The sequence below is a fragment of the Folsomia candida genome, unplaced genomic scaffold (assembly GCF_002217175.1).
Source record: "Folsomia candida strain VU population unplaced genomic scaffold, ASM221717v1 Fcan01_Sc023, whole genome shotgun sequence".
Taxonomy (NCBI): Eukaryota; Metazoa; Arthropoda; class Collembola; order Entomobryomorpha; family Isotomidae; genus Folsomia; species Folsomia candida.
In genome coordinates this window covers 2,318,871-2,334,693 of record NW_019091215.1, presented here as the reverse complement: position 1 = coordinate 2,334,693, position 15,823 = coordinate 2,318,871, and the positions used below count along the sequence as shown (strand labels likewise).

The 15,823-nt window shown below is 37.1% G+C and overlaps 2 protein-coding genes and 1 long non-coding RNA gene across 4 annotated transcripts; 2 read left to right on the top strand and 1 right to left on the bottom strand.

Annotated features, from left to right (window-relative positions):
* Positions 1 to 5,312: 5,312 nt before the first annotated feature.
* LOC110858950 (phthiocerol/phenolphthiocerol synthesis polyketide synthase type I PpsA-like) lies at positions 5,313 to 7,524 on the bottom strand. Its single transcript, XM_022107830.1, has 4 exons — positions 7,331 to 7,524; positions 7,100 to 7,259; positions 6,354 to 6,810; positions 5,313 to 6,277 (listed from the first exon to the last, which is right to left on the bottom strand). Exons 1-4 carry the CDS (start codon positions 7,522 to 7,524, stop codon positions 5,313 to 5,315), a joined length of 1,776 nt encoding a protein of 591 aa, XP_021963522.1.
* Positions 7,525 to 10,316: 2,792 nt separating this feature from the next.
* On the top strand, positions 10,317 to 11,271 carry LOC118438579. Of its 2 annotated transcripts, none has more exons than XR_004836925.1 (4): positions 10,317 to 10,457; positions 10,526 to 10,589; positions 10,690 to 10,787; positions 10,865 to 11,271. XR_004836925.1 is itself a non-coding variant. In XM_035859076.1 (4 exons), exons 1-4 carry the CDS (start codon positions 10,406 to 10,408, stop codon positions 11,081 to 11,083), a joined length of 456 nt encoding a protein of 151 aa, XP_035714969.1. In that variant the 5' UTR covers positions 10,317 to 10,405; the 3' UTR covers positions 11,084 to 11,271. The 2 variants fall into 2 exon arrangements, 1 of the variants encoding a protein (XP_035714969.1); XM_035859076.1 differs by having other exon boundaries at positions 10,667 to 10,787.
* A 1,015-nt stretch (positions 11,272 to 12,286) lies between these two features.
* LOC118438617 lies at positions 12,287 to 13,552 on the top strand. Its single transcript, XR_004836948.1, has 4 exons — positions 12,287 to 12,691; positions 12,752 to 12,920; positions 13,000 to 13,254; positions 13,343 to 13,552. It is a non-coding gene; the product is annotated as an uncharacterized LOC118438617 (long non-coding RNA).
* Positions 13,553 to 15,823: the final 2,271 nt, after the last annotated feature.

Below are 15,823 nucleotides of genomic sequence, written 5' to 3'. Positions count from 1 at the left end.
CACATCCGGCAAGTTCACACGGGTGAGAGGCCCTTCCTCTGTGAGCAGGCCGGTTGTGGGAAAGGCTTTGCTAAAAATTCGTTGCTTACCTCACATTTGAAAAAGGCGCATAAAATTATAATCCAGCGGGTAGGCGGGTTCAAACTGCCAAGATCTAGGAGGATTGAGATTCTGGCTAAAACGCATTGAAAAATAGACGATGTATGGATGTTGTCAAAAGGTTCGCATAAAAATAAAGAAACGAAGTTTAGGTTACTTTATTAAATTATCAATAAAGCAAAAACTTTAATTATCTGAAATAATTTTTTTAAATTGTTTCAATATTTTAATAATCAAGTTTTATAATCAATTTCTACACCCTTTAATTTCTTCCCATGGTGTACCGTTTAAGTTTTACATGTTTGTATTTTATTTCGCATTTGGCTTAATTATTAACTATGATGTATTCCTGACTCAGTAAATTACACAATCATAATATGTATGGTGACCTAGTATTCTATTTAGAATTTTCATCAGACACGAAGTCATTCTCTATTCTACCAAATTCTGATTCTACAAGACGTACCTTAGAATTCGCCTTTAGCAATTTCGCTTTACACCTGGTCAACTTAACTTCTCTGCATTCATCACCAATTTCAATTATTTCACCACCATCCACATCTTCCAATTCGGCGTAATTGGAGAGGACCTTATCGAGGACCCTATCGAGGACCCTATCGAGTCGCACTTACCAAATAATGCAGTGCAGTTGTTCGCGGATATATCTAGACCTGCACCTAGTTTTTTAAATCCGACACAAGTGAAATTTTCTAAACGGTTGTACTGCGCGCAGGGGCCGCGGAACCGTGGGGGCGTGGGGATAATGCCCCCATCGAAATTTTGAAACCTCATATCCCTTCCATGTTAACAAGCCCCTCCCCCCGATATCCCACAATGTTCAAGCCCCCAAATGCCTTCACACGTTCCGCGGCCTGTGACTGCGCGTTAGGAGATAATAAAATTCCGTCACCTCGATATCCATTACCCTTTGTAAATGAAAAATTTTTAAATGTGTTATCCTGGCCACTAGAACGAATCCCTGATCCTACGTTGTTTCCTGTCACATTGGAGATCGTGTTATGATGTGAGTAAAATTCAAAGCTTATACATCTACTTGAAATTGTCTCAAGTATTACGCGATCAATTTCATTGTAAGAACCAGAAATTCTCATGCCATCGTTCATGTGAGAAATATTTATGTCTTCGAATTGATTATGGTCGCCAGTTACTACAATTCCATATGATCCACCAGACAGAGAAATGTCATGCAATTTATTTTTATTGCCATATACTTTCAAGTAACGCAATCCTGTTTTATATACTTCGCCCTGCTGGAATTTGAGGTTTGAAATTTTATAACCAGTTCCACTAATATTAAATTCACCTCTGATGATGGTTTGTTCTCCTTTACCAATTATTGTGACATTTTCTCTCTTCATCTCAAACTTTCCCGAATACATACACTCGATAAGGGTTATTTCTAACCCAGGAACCGGATTCTTTAAACATTCCCGCAATTCTTCACCATTTCGAGCAACTAAATTTATTTTAAAAGTCCATGCTTCAACTATACCACTGACCTCGTCAATGCTTTGAATTCTATCATCTGCCTTTCTTTTTGTTAAGTCAATGATGAGCTGCCTGACACCTTGAATCTCTGGATGATCTACAACCAGGTGTTCTTCTTTATCATTTATTAGGCGGTCAAATAGGCGCTTCTTTTCATTGGACTTAAGGAGTTGACAAACTTCCCAAATTACCAACCCTAATGAGTACAGATCAGCTGGAAAACTGTAATCTTTTCCAAACGACTCTGGAGCCATAGCTTGTGACATATCATTTTTCTCAGCTAAACTAGGCGAACAGGACAGTACACGAATATCACAGTTGTGGTCACCGAAATATATTCCAAGTCTTTGCAATTTTGACCTAATTGACCTATAATCTAGGTCACAAGGTCAGAAAATGAACTAATTTAATTAATTTATTAAATAACTGAATTCTTTGCAAAATTTTCAAATCTGTTGTGACCGCTAAAGTGTTCGGAGTTTATGAACCGGTCACAAACCCAATGGGGGTGGTCGAGGGTGTGATTTTGAAAAACCATACCCCCAGATGGGTGTGGTTCCCAGCGCCTTAACATTTTCAATGAACACCATGTCATGCTACGCAAATTATTTGTCATTGAAGAAAGCCCATCGCGATCACCATCTCAAATTTTGAAAAACCACACCCCCATATAGGTGTGGTTTTCAGCGATTTCTTCATTATGAAAGTATATATCTTGTCTTTATATACCAATTACTTTTCAGGAGAGAAATGGTAGTTCGAAGTTGACCTCGAACAACGAAAAATCACACCCTTGATGGGTGTAGTGTTTTAGAGCTTATGATTTGATGCATGATCAAGTTCTTAGTAACAGGAGAATTTTATATATGTGCCAAAGTCAAACAAATAAATTTTCGATATTTTTCTTCGGTAAGGTTCTATGATGTACGACTCCTGCGTAGTCAGCTTTTCATATATGAATATGTAATCATTAATTATTCTGCGATTCACTACTTTTAATATGGAAAATAATAACAGAATAAACACCTAATTTTCGATGTCATTGAACATTTATTATTTGATGGCATGACGTGGTTTACCTGAATAATGTCGAGAGCATTATAGACCACACCCACCTGGGGGTGTGGTTTTCGTTGTTCGTGCTAACCATCTGGATGGCCTTTCTCTCCCGAGAAATAATTCAGGTCTCATGACATGGTTTACTTGATAATAAAAAAAGCGCTGAAAACCGCACCCACCTGGGGGTGTGGCTATTTATTATTTGAGGTCGTCATTGGGATGACCTTTGCTCACTGCAAATTTTTTTGTGTCGCATGTCATATATACCTAAAACAGAATAAAAGTCGCTGAAAGCCACACCCTCGACCACCCCCATTGGGTTTGTGACCGGTTCATAAACTCCGGACACTTTAGCGGTCACAATAGATTTGAAAATTTTGCAAAGAATTCAGTTATTTAATAAATTAATTAAATTAGTTCATTTTCTGACCTTGTGACCTAGATTATAGGTCAATTAGGTCAAAATTGCAAAGATTTGGAATATATTTCGGTGACCACAAGGGTGATTTTCGTATACTGTCATGGTCGCCATGATGAGCTGAGAAAAATGATATGTAACATTCCGTACTTTGGATATAGCATTAGGAAAGCGCCATGCTCCACACCCACTGGGGGGTGTGGTATTCAAATTACCCGAACCTGTCCTGTTCGCCTAGTTTAGCTGAGAAAAATGATATGTCACAAGCTATGTTTCGGATAAAGCATGACAAAGCGCTATCGACCACACCCACTGGGGGGTGTGGTTTTCAAGTTATCCGAACCTATGATATTCGGTCGAATTCTGCTTGCTGAGTTGAGAAAAATGATATGTCACAAGCCATGCTTTTTGTAAAGCATTACGAAAGCGCCCTGGACCACACCCACTGGGGGGTGTGACCGCTTATCAATAAATTCAGGCAGCACACAGACTAATATGACGTCCAGACTGAGTTTAATTTCATAAGAGATGACGTGAGATATTAATATTTATGTAATTTAATATTTGCCCCTCCCCCTGACCACCCCCATTGTGACCTTTAATAATATTTTGATGACCAATTGACCGATAAGGACGGCCTGAGTACCCATTGATAAGAAGTAGTAGAATATGCAAACGAATATCGTAATTTTATCATACAAATTAGTTGAGAAACAAGGACATTTTTCTGACCTTGTGACCCTGATTATAAGTGGGTGTGGTCGAAATTTCAAAATCTGGCAATACGTATTTTGACCTGGTATCAGAGGTTTTCAAAACAGTTCAAATTTTTAAAATAGGTTGGAAAATGAAAAAGTATTTCAGATTTGAAATTTCAATGTTATTAGGCATTACAAGGTCGGCCACTTACTGATTTAGGAAAATGGCAAAATTGGCTGTAATTTAAAAATTCATACGAGTCTCGTGGCATTTAAACGTCAGCAGGTATTCTGAGTCGTCATCGGGATTTTTCCATATTTGCCTGGAAACTGTTTGGCATGAAGGACCTAAATTGAGCTCGCTGGCTTGTTTTATTGTTTCATAATCAAAATGTGTGTTCATTTTTTCCGAAATTTTAGAGCGAATATCTTTAAAATTTTCTAAACGTGGATCAGGTGGTGGTGGGTTAGAATCAAATTTTGCTACAGCATTCCGTACCCATTTATACTTAGAAGGCTCTAATTGTAAGCGGGTATAAATTGTAGATATAATGTCCCCCTCCCTGTTGCTTGACACCACAACCTATAATAAATGTTGAATAACCCCAGAATAAATTGAGTGGAAAATACTATTTGGTATTAAGTAAAGAAGTTAATTTGACCTGAAATTCTGTATCCTGTGTTTCGTTTAGACAAACCGGTGTCAATATTTCAAAATGGTTCAACGCAAGGGCACCACTTGGTTTTGTGTATGACCCTTCTTCACAGTGAGAATCGGCATATGCTGCAGTCATGCACATGTCCATATATCCTGCACATGGAAAAATTATTTTGTCTCCGATTAGATGATCTTTTAAGAATGGCACGCGCTTCACGTTCACTCTTGATTCAGAAATTGCATTTTCTGATGCATTTGGAATGTAGGACCCAAGAAGTGGATGGAAAGGTGTTGTTCCTCCATCACCAATGTTAAGCCAGTGAGATGTCTCCTCAAATATGTATCCGGGCAGATCAACTTTCTTTGCATTAGAGAAACGGTGAAAGTTAGTCCATTTTATAGGTATGCCGACTGTATAAAGTTTAGCCAAGGTCGATAAGATAGTCCCCCAATCTGAATTCTTCTTGCGAATAGATGGTAACAGGATCAGGTTATCTGCAATCTGTAATATTTGTAATAAATTTTTCACCCCACGATTCCCGCATACGGAGTAGGCAAATTTCTACAGAAAAAATTGCGGTCTGGCTTACCGTTGTTGATTTTAACAGGTATTTCGAATTATCATTCTCATTATAAATCGCCTCCTTGATAGACAATCCGTATTTATCGTTAAGAATCGCTTCAATTCTGTCGAAATTAGACCTGAATACCACGTTGCTCCTATAGAGTTGTTTTCCCATTTCTGGGTATTGAGAGCCTTGTCCAGTAAATAGAATGCAAAGTTTTGGAGTGACCTTGGGAATCGAAATTGTTGCGCTATCGAGATTTCGAATTAAACAAATTAATTCCTCTTTGGTAGTTCCTAATGCCGTCAGGCGATGAGTAAAATGAGAACGACCACGTAAAATGTAAACTCAATATCTTCCAGATTTTGAGTACAATCTTTAAGAAAGTTTGTGTATTCATTGAGCTGTGCAATTAAAGAAGTCTCCGTCTTTGCCGAAAATGTAAGCATGCTAAGTTGCCTGGCGTCTCGAGAGGCATAAACGTTATAGTTTTGTGTTTCTGGAGGTTCCTGGATAATGACATGTGCTTGAGCTCCAGTAATTCCGAAAGAGTTTATACCGGCAATTCGTGGCCTTCCGTAACAATTTTTTCTCCACGGAAGCTGATCCACAGGAATCAATGCGGGTATTGATGCAATGTCAATATTAGGATTGAGTTGATTAAAGTGAAGATGTTTTGGTATTTTGCTATATTTCATTGCCAGCACTATTTTTTGAATGCTGGCGATTCCACAAACAGATTCCGTGTGTCCAATATTTGTTTTAACAGAACCTATGATCAATGGGTTATCCTCGTTCCGTCCGCCATAGACTTGTGCAATTGCAGCAACTTCGACAGGATCTCCAACGGGTGTGCCTGTCCCATGAGTCTCAATAAATTTGACGTCTCTAGGATCCACTCCAGCACGGTCGAGTGCAAGTTGCATAGATTTTGCTTCAACTGCTGTAGTTGGTGTCCCCATACTTCGGGATGTCCCTTCTTGAACTATTGCAGATCCACGGATTAGTCCCCAAATCCTATCACCATTGGAAATGGCATCAGGAAACCTTTTCAAAATCAGGACACCTGCACCTTCAGCACGTCCAAATCCATTTGCAGCAGCGTCGAATGTTTTACATCGTCCATCTGGTGCAAGAAAACCCTCCATGATTCCTCCATCAAGACTAAACGGGTTTAGAAGGAGGTTTACTCCAACTTGCAGTATCGCAACTTTCGTTTCGCAAATTATCGCAAGCCATATCAACTCCCGCGACTGACGTAGAGCAACCACTTTCATTCGAAATTGAAGGACCAATTAGTTCAAAAAAGTGAGAAATTCTAGCCGTCAAAGGACCCAGAGCGTTACCAAGGTATATTCGCAAAAAGTCCTCATTTGAAATTCCTTGGGATTGCAGAAGTTCTTTAAAATCACTTCTCCACCATCCTCCAAAGACTCCGGTGATTGTATTCTTTAACGATGATGGGTCAATGCCGGCATGCTCTAAGGATTCCCAGACAACTTTAAGTGCAATTCGCTGCTGTGGGTCTAGGTATTTCAAATCGGCTTGATTCGTGTTAAAGAATTTTGCATCAAACATATCCAAAGGGAATGATAGAAATCCAGCTTCTGTTTTGCGGACGTCATCCATCGTAACAATCGCAGTATCTTTAGTCCACCTCCATTCTGGCACGCGTATAATTCCGTCCATTCCGTTTTCCAATAATGACCAAAACTCGTCAATATTATTTGCACCTGGATATTTGCAAGCCATTCCAACAATTGCGATAGAATTACAAAGTTCGTATTCAGACATGGGATCCAACTGTTAAATTATCGGTAATTTAGTTACATATATATGCATCTAAAACGTAATTGATGCTAATATACAATTTGTTATTGAGTAACACTTTATGCCTCACTTAATTCACTACATTTTTTCCATTTTTTTGTCAAAATTTTGATAAATGTTTACTGTAAAATTTGTCTATAATCAAAAACGATTGAGATTGGATTTATATGTCCACCTGCTTTCAGACTAACACATTAAAAATTTAACGAGGCCCAAAGTGCGTCAGATAACTAATTAGGTAGCAACGAAATAAAGTAATTACAAGTTCTTTAGAAGATTTAGCGGGTACAAGAGAATTCCAAACTTGTGTCAATCCATACTCGAAAGTGTCATATTTTTTACATGTTCCTTCCATTGGATGACCACTATGCATGAAGTATACCATCTTGACATCATCCCCATTTACGGCTTGAGGATATTTACTGCAAGATTAACATCCATAGTGAATGTAAATATACAAATATAAACAATTTGTCTGTACCTATGTACTTACCAGGTAATATTTATCTCTTTGCAGTGGATAAATTTTCCGTACGATCCCTCGATCTGAGCAATGCTGTGCTTTCCAAGAGTAAAATCATTTTCAATTTCAACAATTTTATCAATCATTTGTCCAGTTTTATTTCCAGGTTTTGAGCAGACAACGACAGCGGCACGCCGATATTCGTCTGTGTCGACCCATTGCATACCTTTTTCGCGAAAGATTGAGTCACAATTTTTTAAAACGAGGCAATTGCAATCCAGAAACACGCTGCATTTCAGTTGAGGAATCCGTTGAATGTAAAGTTTTGCCAGGGAGCGAAATTGCAAGTTTCGGCCATCCGTGGTTTTATGCCGAGTGTTAATACGACGGCAAACTTGAAATTCGTCCTTCAACAAATCCCTAATTTAAAATTTAATCTTAATTATGACCGCAGTTATTAGATAAATTTGTTGTAACATTTGTGTGATGTTTATTAAACATGAACTTATTGCAATCACTTTGCATTGCCATTAGCTGCAATTTTTTATTTTTAACTTAAGCAGCCGATATTTGAATAAAATTAACTTTAATATTACACTAAGAGTCCATTCATCCGACTAAGTTACATTAAGAGTCCATCAAGTCCATACAGTTTGCAAATTTGTAAGTTATTTGAAATAACTTATAAATTTTATTTTTAAATTTAAAGGACAACGATAGGTGAAAATCAAAACAGAGAACAGACTATCCTGAACAGCACGATATTCAAAACAAGTTTTAGTTGAATCAAATAATAAGGTTTGATTCTCTAATTTGATAAAAAATTCCACAAAATGAAGTTTCATTTCGCCCCAAGGTTTGAGGCAGCAACCATCGAAAAAACTCCAAAGAACCACGTGATTTTCTAAACCCTGAATGATTAGGGAGAAATTGGATGACTTTGGAGCATTTCTTAAAACTTTAAGAACAAATTATTATAGTGACTCTATGTAAAAAGCAAAGATTGCGGCATCCGGATCAGTGGTGAACCCCTAACGAGTGTCATCATGAGTAGAAATGGCACTAATTCCTTTCTAGATTTTGATCAGATGATATGTTTGCAATTATAAGTTTAGTTACCAAAATGCCTCTTCAAGTTTAGTCTTTCTTGCATAATTTGTGGAAAATATCCACACAAAGTTTGAATGAGAAAAATTATGAAAGTTGAAAGTCACTGATTTAATTTATAGAAGAATTGACAAAGTTGTAAACTACCAGGGCAAGAAATACCACTTACTTCATCGCGTTTGATACATCGCTGGATATTATGACACCAAGCGCTCTCGTGGTCAAGCTTCGCCGGAGAGAACGTCCCAGGCCGACACATTTCCACGGCTTCATTGTCGTCCCCTGCGTACGTTATCCACATCTGACTACCTATGGGGCCACAAAAAATTTGAGGTTGGGTTAGGAATTCGAAATTAGCAATTCGAAATGGGTAGAAGAATTTAAATTTCCTTTCATGATAATAGACTCGGCTAATAGCAAGAATGTGTGAAACGTAATAAATCATGCAGATAATTTTGTTCATGAATAATACACGGTTTTGTCGAAATGGAAATATAAATATGTTGAGAACCAAATTCCAAGTTTAGCAATATACTACTTTTGTTAAAATTAACTACAAATGTTAAATTTATACAGCTCACCAATATCTCCACCCATTTCGATAAGATTCGACGAGAAATATGAGACTTGGTATCAGGTTTACGAATTTGGTAAAATATTTAAAATCTTTTTACTTGAAGTAAATTAGGAAGGGCTTTGTTTGGGTGCTATTACAGAAAAACTGAAATTATTAATTGTGTTGAGGACGCTTATATACGCGGAAAATTTATTAGAAGCAAATGTCGACGAAGATAACTTACCATAAATCGTGAATAAGGAAAGTTACGAGGAAAGTTAGGAGGAAAGTATCTCCGGGAACACGATTCACAGTTGAGAACAGATCGTGTCGTATAAATCGTACTGGAAAGTATCCAGTTCCTCTTAAAATTAATGTAACGCGACAATAAAAATTAGAAACCAAACCATCAACTACCTTAACAAGAAATTGGTTAATTTACAGATCCAGTTTGGAGTCTAAAATTTTTCTTAAATTCTCTGACTAAGAGGAATTAAAATAATTTTTGGGAACCCGTATTTTCTTCAATAGGAATGTAGTGTTGAGAGGATTTAAATATTTTGCTGACAGGGTTTAAAATTTAAACTTTAAATTAAGTGAAATATGGGGTGCTTACTTCATTAAATGCATGCGTACCTAAATATATTAATATTTGTCGGTAAGCATTTTCCTTATCTTCGTTCCACTACATGGCCGTTTTGTTAAGACAAGATCATTATTTCTTAAATCAGCGTAGGCAATTCGTTAATTATTTACTTGACGGGTAGGTACCTGAAATTCTTTGTAGTTGCTCCTACCTACAGAGCTACCTTTCTGGTCATCTTACATAGTTTGGTTAATTAAACCTGGTAAGGGTGGTATCGATTTATTTTAACTATATATTTAATTGGTTTAAATTAATTAATTAAACGTAACATTGTATAGTTATTAAATCTTTGAATTTTTTTTTCAGTCCATGTCAAAGACTCAATAATATGCATGAGGTAACCATGGCAGTCTTACTGTATGATCATGTAGAATGTAAAATCATTTTTCATGCCCAGAGATATCCATTGGCGAGATTTGTCTTGGTTTTTAAGACACGACGCGACCTGTCGCTCACATTTCTTAAGAGACGAGACAGGATATTCACTCTGAGCTCTAGAATGGAGCACGTCACAAGTAAACATTGATCGTTCGTCTCAAGTGGGTATACACATAAGTGGTAACTAATTAGTGTTTGTTTGCAGATTGCTGCATCCCAGACTTTTCTCAGAAGTGGGTATGACGGTGGTGGCAAAGAATTCTGCAAACAGCACTTGTTTACGTACACGATTTATTAATTTGCGAGTGTGATTTTTTTCAGTCTAAGCCAACCAACTGAGCCAGAACGAATCTGTTCGACTTGAAGAAATTATTAAGAATTTTAAAATTGTAGCTTAGCGTAGATTTTATTTCTGAAGATGTGCAATAATTCGAAACACGGTGCATTGGCTGTCGCAAATTTTTCACACGGTATCACAATCACAATTATTTTTCTAACTATTTTTTCCAAATCTGATTAAGTCTCGTCTTTATTGAAGATTTGTATTGTTGCCGTATGGGGAATAATCTTCTATATATACAATCCTTGGAATGGAGACACCTGTAAGTTAATTAATTATAATTAAAATTCTATTAAGACTCAGAAAATTTAATTAAATAAGTATTTAAAAATTGGTAAGTATTCATGATTCCCATATTTTAGACTGGGGTGACTCATCCGACATATTTTTCCTTGTGCTTGGAATAACCTCGGTTATCTTGGTACCTATCACGGCTCTGTTGTGGATCGGGTGGAGAAAGGTAAATTATAATTAATTAATTAATTAAATTAACAATTAAATGTAATTTTGCTTTTGTTTCTTCACACTTGTTTGTAGGAGCATCTCGGATGCACAAAAGCCTGGCTTTACATCAACTGCGGTTTATTTGCTTTTGACCTTCTGACTACAATTTTCACAGGGATTTCAGTAGCGCTGATCGTTCGGAGTGTGTCGACTATAATTTTTCTCCTGGTGGTGTACAATTATGCAAAAATGTTGGAAGAAAAGCAACGAGTTGAACTTTCGAACCCAATTCCGTTTAATAGAATGCCGTAAGAAGAAGTGGATTAAATTTGTGGTATTTTCTGTGAAATGTATAATTATTAAGGTCATATTTATTAAATAAGTAATATCTTTATGCTAATATTTGTGCCTTTGTCATGGATTTACTAAGTAGATAAGCATGTACAGCAGATATTTTATTATTATAAAGGGAATAAAGCATACCGTGCATGTATTTTAAATATGGTAATTGTCGCTAATTATTTTTTGCGTGTTGTCCTCATGTCTGCTTTAATGTTTTGCTGTAGAGATTCTCCAAGTTTTTTTTGCAGAACAGTGGAGGGTGATGCCTATACCAAATTATTTTTATAGGATATAATTATTAAATAGAATTTGGCGCAAGGAGGTGCTGGAATTTTATATAGCAATTTTAAAATCTGGCGCGATTAATTACCCTGGCGTCGCTCTATAGCAAGTTGTGGTCACCAATATTTGCCCCACGGCTAATAGTATTGGTGATAAGGGATGGTTTCCAGATCTAAGGTTTGGCGCTACCATTCTGGATAGAGTCAACGTTCATTACTGGGCTTCCTGTATGATAAGATTGTTTTTTTGCAAATAATTTCGCCAGATAAACGGAAAATTATCTCATGTTTCTCTACACAATCCACTATTAATCCTGGATCAATCCATTGCTGTATTAGGATGAAATTGAGGAAAAAATTTACTCTACTTTTTGTCCTTAGGAACTTGGGAGATAACTGTTTGAAACTAATTTTCACCTCGGTTGCAGTAATTAGGTGTGGGCAAGGCGGAGAATTTGAATAGTACCCAGGCACAGGGTGTGGCGCAATGGCTCGTAGACTTAATTCCGGTGCCAGTGATTGTTGTAAATTGTGATGCGACCTGGGGGATGCAGAAAATTAAGAAATGTCGACATATACTCCGAGATGGATAACTTTTCGCCATTTTAAGCAATGTCGGGAATCAGTTATTGTATTTTGTAATGTTTCTGTAGATGATAAGATGGCGAGACGAGTTGATGAGAAAGTTTGATCGCGACTAGCGAGAGAGAAAGGTGTATTTTCTAAATGAGGTGGATGCCAGGACCGTATGTGTTGTGGGGAATCGTTGGGCCGTCCTTTCTAGTTGCATACAATTTAAAGCGATATATGTAAATAACTCTCATACAGAATCACATTGTGCTTTAAAATACTGGACAAATCTATAATTAGGGAGAGGTTAGAGGGTGAAGACAATAATGGGAATGAAATTTGTTTCATGTTTTATGAAAGGTATATTTTATTTGTATTTACTCTGGACCAGGTAGAGTATTGTATTCTTCCACAATGCCAAGAACGCTCCAAGAAACCAGTGTTTGTCCAGGCAGATGGGTTCTACCTGCCTGGATTAAGTGATTTCTCAGAAGGAGAGAAAGGCAAAACCTTTTCTAAAAATGTTACATCCTTCTTAAAAATCACGTCTACGAATTATTTAGTGACATTTATTATTATAAATACCTGCAAAAGACAGGAAAGGCTCAGTTCAAAAGTTTAATCCTGCCAAGAGGAAGAGGACGAAATCAAATTTCGTGGCAAATAAATTTGAGAATTTTGCACAAAATCTCAAAGTTTCCCACCTGTTAAATGGCACCAGTCAATGGTTAGTGAAAATTTAAGAAATATTTAAATTATTATTTTATTTTATTTGACTTATTTGCAGACAATGCTCCCCCATCGCCAATCATTCTGACACTCAACCACAACCTAAAGGCGAAATTGGTCTTCTTCTGGCGCCAATATCCCACAGGGACTAAGATCTGGCAGTATTTTCCAGACGTAACGCATGTGGAAAACGTCGTGGAAATATTGCAAATCTTCTCTGAGTCGAGGTAAGAATTAAATAAGTATTGCTAGCAAATGGTGCCGTTATACAAATTTTTTTAAATATGTTGTCTTATTTTTTGGTAGGAGTTTTTACTTCGAAAAAATTATGGAGACAGCGCGCCATCTTTTTGAAAAAAATCCTGACATGCCCCACTCCGAAATTCGGATTGCGGAAAATTCCGACATGTTCAAGACGCTACTTTGCTACTTTGACCGCTACACAGTATCACACCCCCGGACCGTTTCCACTTTTTTATGAATTGCGCGGTACAAGATTTTTTTGCCAAGTTGCAAAATGGCGAAGTTGACGTGGCAATGTGGAAGAAGAAGATCTGTCAGGTACGGTTTTCTATGTTTAAGTTTCTAAACTGGGTGAATCTTGTGGACTTGATGCAATTTTAAATTTAATTTTTGTTACAAAATTTAGATTGTGTCTAAATTAGAGAAAGACCCGCCGGAGTGGTTGCAATCGGTGGATTTTATGGAGTGGGTACACCTCGGAGGGGACGCGCCTATACGTTAAATTTTTATTTTTCTTGTCTTAATTTTGAAGTTGTATTAGTTAATTGCGAAATAATTCGACAGGTTAATTTTATTAATTATTTTAAATGTTAAGATATTAAAAATTAAAATCGATATTCGGAATAACGCTGCGTTTTGTAGATTTGATAAAAGTAAAATACATAATTTTTTATATATATGTTTCTGAACTATTGCGAATTTGATATCCAATTTGTGATTCGATTTTCTTGTCATGGGAAAAATTCAAATTAATTTTACACGAAACCAATAAGTCTGGTCTTACGGGGATGGAACAAATCTTATTAATTAATTAAAAAATACAGAAAAAATTACAAAATATTTAGGCAGCTATTGGTGCCGCATTCCCTGCATTTTGCGCATGCGCGCCTGCCGGCTTGTACGCAAGGACACAAAAAATGAGTAGGTTAAAAATAATTAGTGAAACTCCTATCACTAATGTAATATTCAGATTAGTTTCAACCGAAAAATACCCCGTCTCTGGTGGTTCCAGCCTGTCTAATTTCAAATTCCACCGCAAACAGCTTCGTTTCATGGAGAAATTGTCGGCGCCGAGCTTCTCCACAATCTCACATTTCCCTATGCTGTATCCCATCGTATAGTTGCCGTTCCTGCCACTTATTCTTATTTGAGAGGTCGGTTTCTCCTCTTCGACTTTGAAACTGATTGACCTCCACTCGGAAAATTCCAGTTTGACCTCATCGTCGAATTCCTTGGTGGAGAAAATATCGACGAGATATTCGAATGTGGAGGATGACGAATCTTCCTGGTCGGCTTTGATGAGGTGGAGATTCAAATATTGGGTTCGGTACAACTGGAGAAATAATTACGGACTGAATTTAGGTTTAAAAATTTTTAAATTTGGCGCGCTTGATTACCCGCCCATCGCTCCAGAGCCAAGTTTGGTCGCCCAGATTTGACCCGATGCTAATAGGATTGGTGATAAGGGATGGTTTCCAGACGTGAATTTTGGCATTTTCAGTTTTGATTGAGTCAATATTCATTACCGTTTGGTTTCCTGTAGAAAAAAAGGTTAGGTTTTTGCGAATAATTAGGTAAATACGTGCAAAATAAGTCACCTGTCTCTACACCATTCAGTTTTAATCTTGAATCCATCCATTCTTGCACGAGGACGAAATTGAGGAACAAATCAGTTCTATATTCTCCCGGGAGGAATTTTGGGGAGACCTGTTTGAAACTAATTTTTACGGTGGTGGAATCATCACGAGAGGATGGTGGGGAGTTTGAATCGTAGCCATGAGAATAGTGCGCCTCCCACTGGGCGCCGCGGCTGGAGGAGTTAATGGCAGTGATGGTATGTTGTGATGTGACCGGCCGGTAAAGTATGCAGGAAATTAAGAGAAAGCGCCACATTCTCGAGGAAGGGGGAAATATCAGGTGGGGAATTGATTATTTTATTTTAAAGTATTTCTCCGAGGATGGAAGGTATGACTGGCGAGCGAGGCAGGGGAGAAAGTTTGATTGGGAGAAAGAGATGGGAATTTTCTGAAATGAGGGGGATGTCTGGTTAGGGTTTGTGGGAAAAGTGGGGAAATTGTGCATCTATACGCATATAAATACATATATGGTTTTATATACCCCTAATGTAAGGCTATATGCATCTCAAAATAATGATATACTTGAAAATCCTGAAGAAATCTCCCCCTGTAGTCTAGCAAGGCAAGGATGCGATCGGAGGGTAAGTGAGTTTTCCGGTATCGCTGCGGTATCATGGTGGAAGAGAGAGAGAAAGTAGGGTCAAACTACAAGCCTAACTTCCAGGAAGACTAGATAATTCGTTCCAATATTTCATCCACTTCTTATATTATGTGTTACAATGACATTATAATTATGGCGAATGCGACAAATTAATCCTGTAATGAGTAACTTCATAAAATATACTGATAGAATTATTAGTTTTCATTTTTTATTTGCGATATTATTTTCCGCACCTAAGAGTGTTTTTTGTAAAAATATTTATCTGTTGTGCTAAGATAATTAAAAAATTAAAAACTCCAATGTACGTGTACATTGGGTTTATTTGTACAAAGCATAAATAATTTGTATAATACTGGTTTCTAAGGCAGTATTTGTAATTAATTTTAATTTTATTTAATAGTAAAGTGCATTTGTCCATCTATGCACTGCATTGTCGGGTTGATGAATTGCAGGTGGTAGTTCTTTAGCAAGATGATCACAAGAAGAATAAAAGGTGATTGTTAAAATCAGTTCCTTGTTTTACTCTGATGCCCTCATTTCTTGGTACTCGATTTCTCAATGGTAAACGGGGACAATATCAAATTGAAACCAGGGCAATTACCATTTTTCAATGTGATGCATCGTTTTGGCTGAAACTTTCTGAGACCTT

What these genes read in the sequence shown, in the direction of transcription:
- LOC110858950 (XM_022107830.1), bottom strand. Translation starts at nt 7,524, where the DNA reads ATGCAATGGGTCGACACAGACGAATATCGGCGTGCCGCTGTCGTTGTC. An exon ending in AAAGAGATAAATATTACCTG is followed by an intron (nt 7,260 to 7,330) that starts GTAAGTACATAG and finishes TTAATCTTGCAG; the next exon opens with TAAATATCCTCAAGCCGTAA. An exon ending in CTAAATCTTCTAAAGAACTT is followed by an intron (nt 6,811 to 7,099) that starts GTAATTACTTTA and finishes ATAATTTAACAG; the next exon opens with TTGGATCCCATGTCTGAATA.
- LOC118438579 (XM_035859076.1), top strand. Translation starts at nt 10,406, where the DNA reads ATGTGCAATAATTCGAAACACGGTGCATTGGCTGTCGCAAATTTTTCA. An exon ending in TCCTTGGAATGGAGACACCT is followed by an intron (nt 10,590 to 10,666) that starts GTAAGTTAATTA and finishes AAAATTGGTAAG; the next exon opens with TATTCATGATTCCCATATTT. An exon ending in TGTGGATCGGGTGGAGAAAG is followed by an intron (nt 10,788 to 10,864) that starts GTAAATTATAAT and finishes ACTTGTTTGTAG; the next exon opens with GAGCATCTCGGATGCACAAA.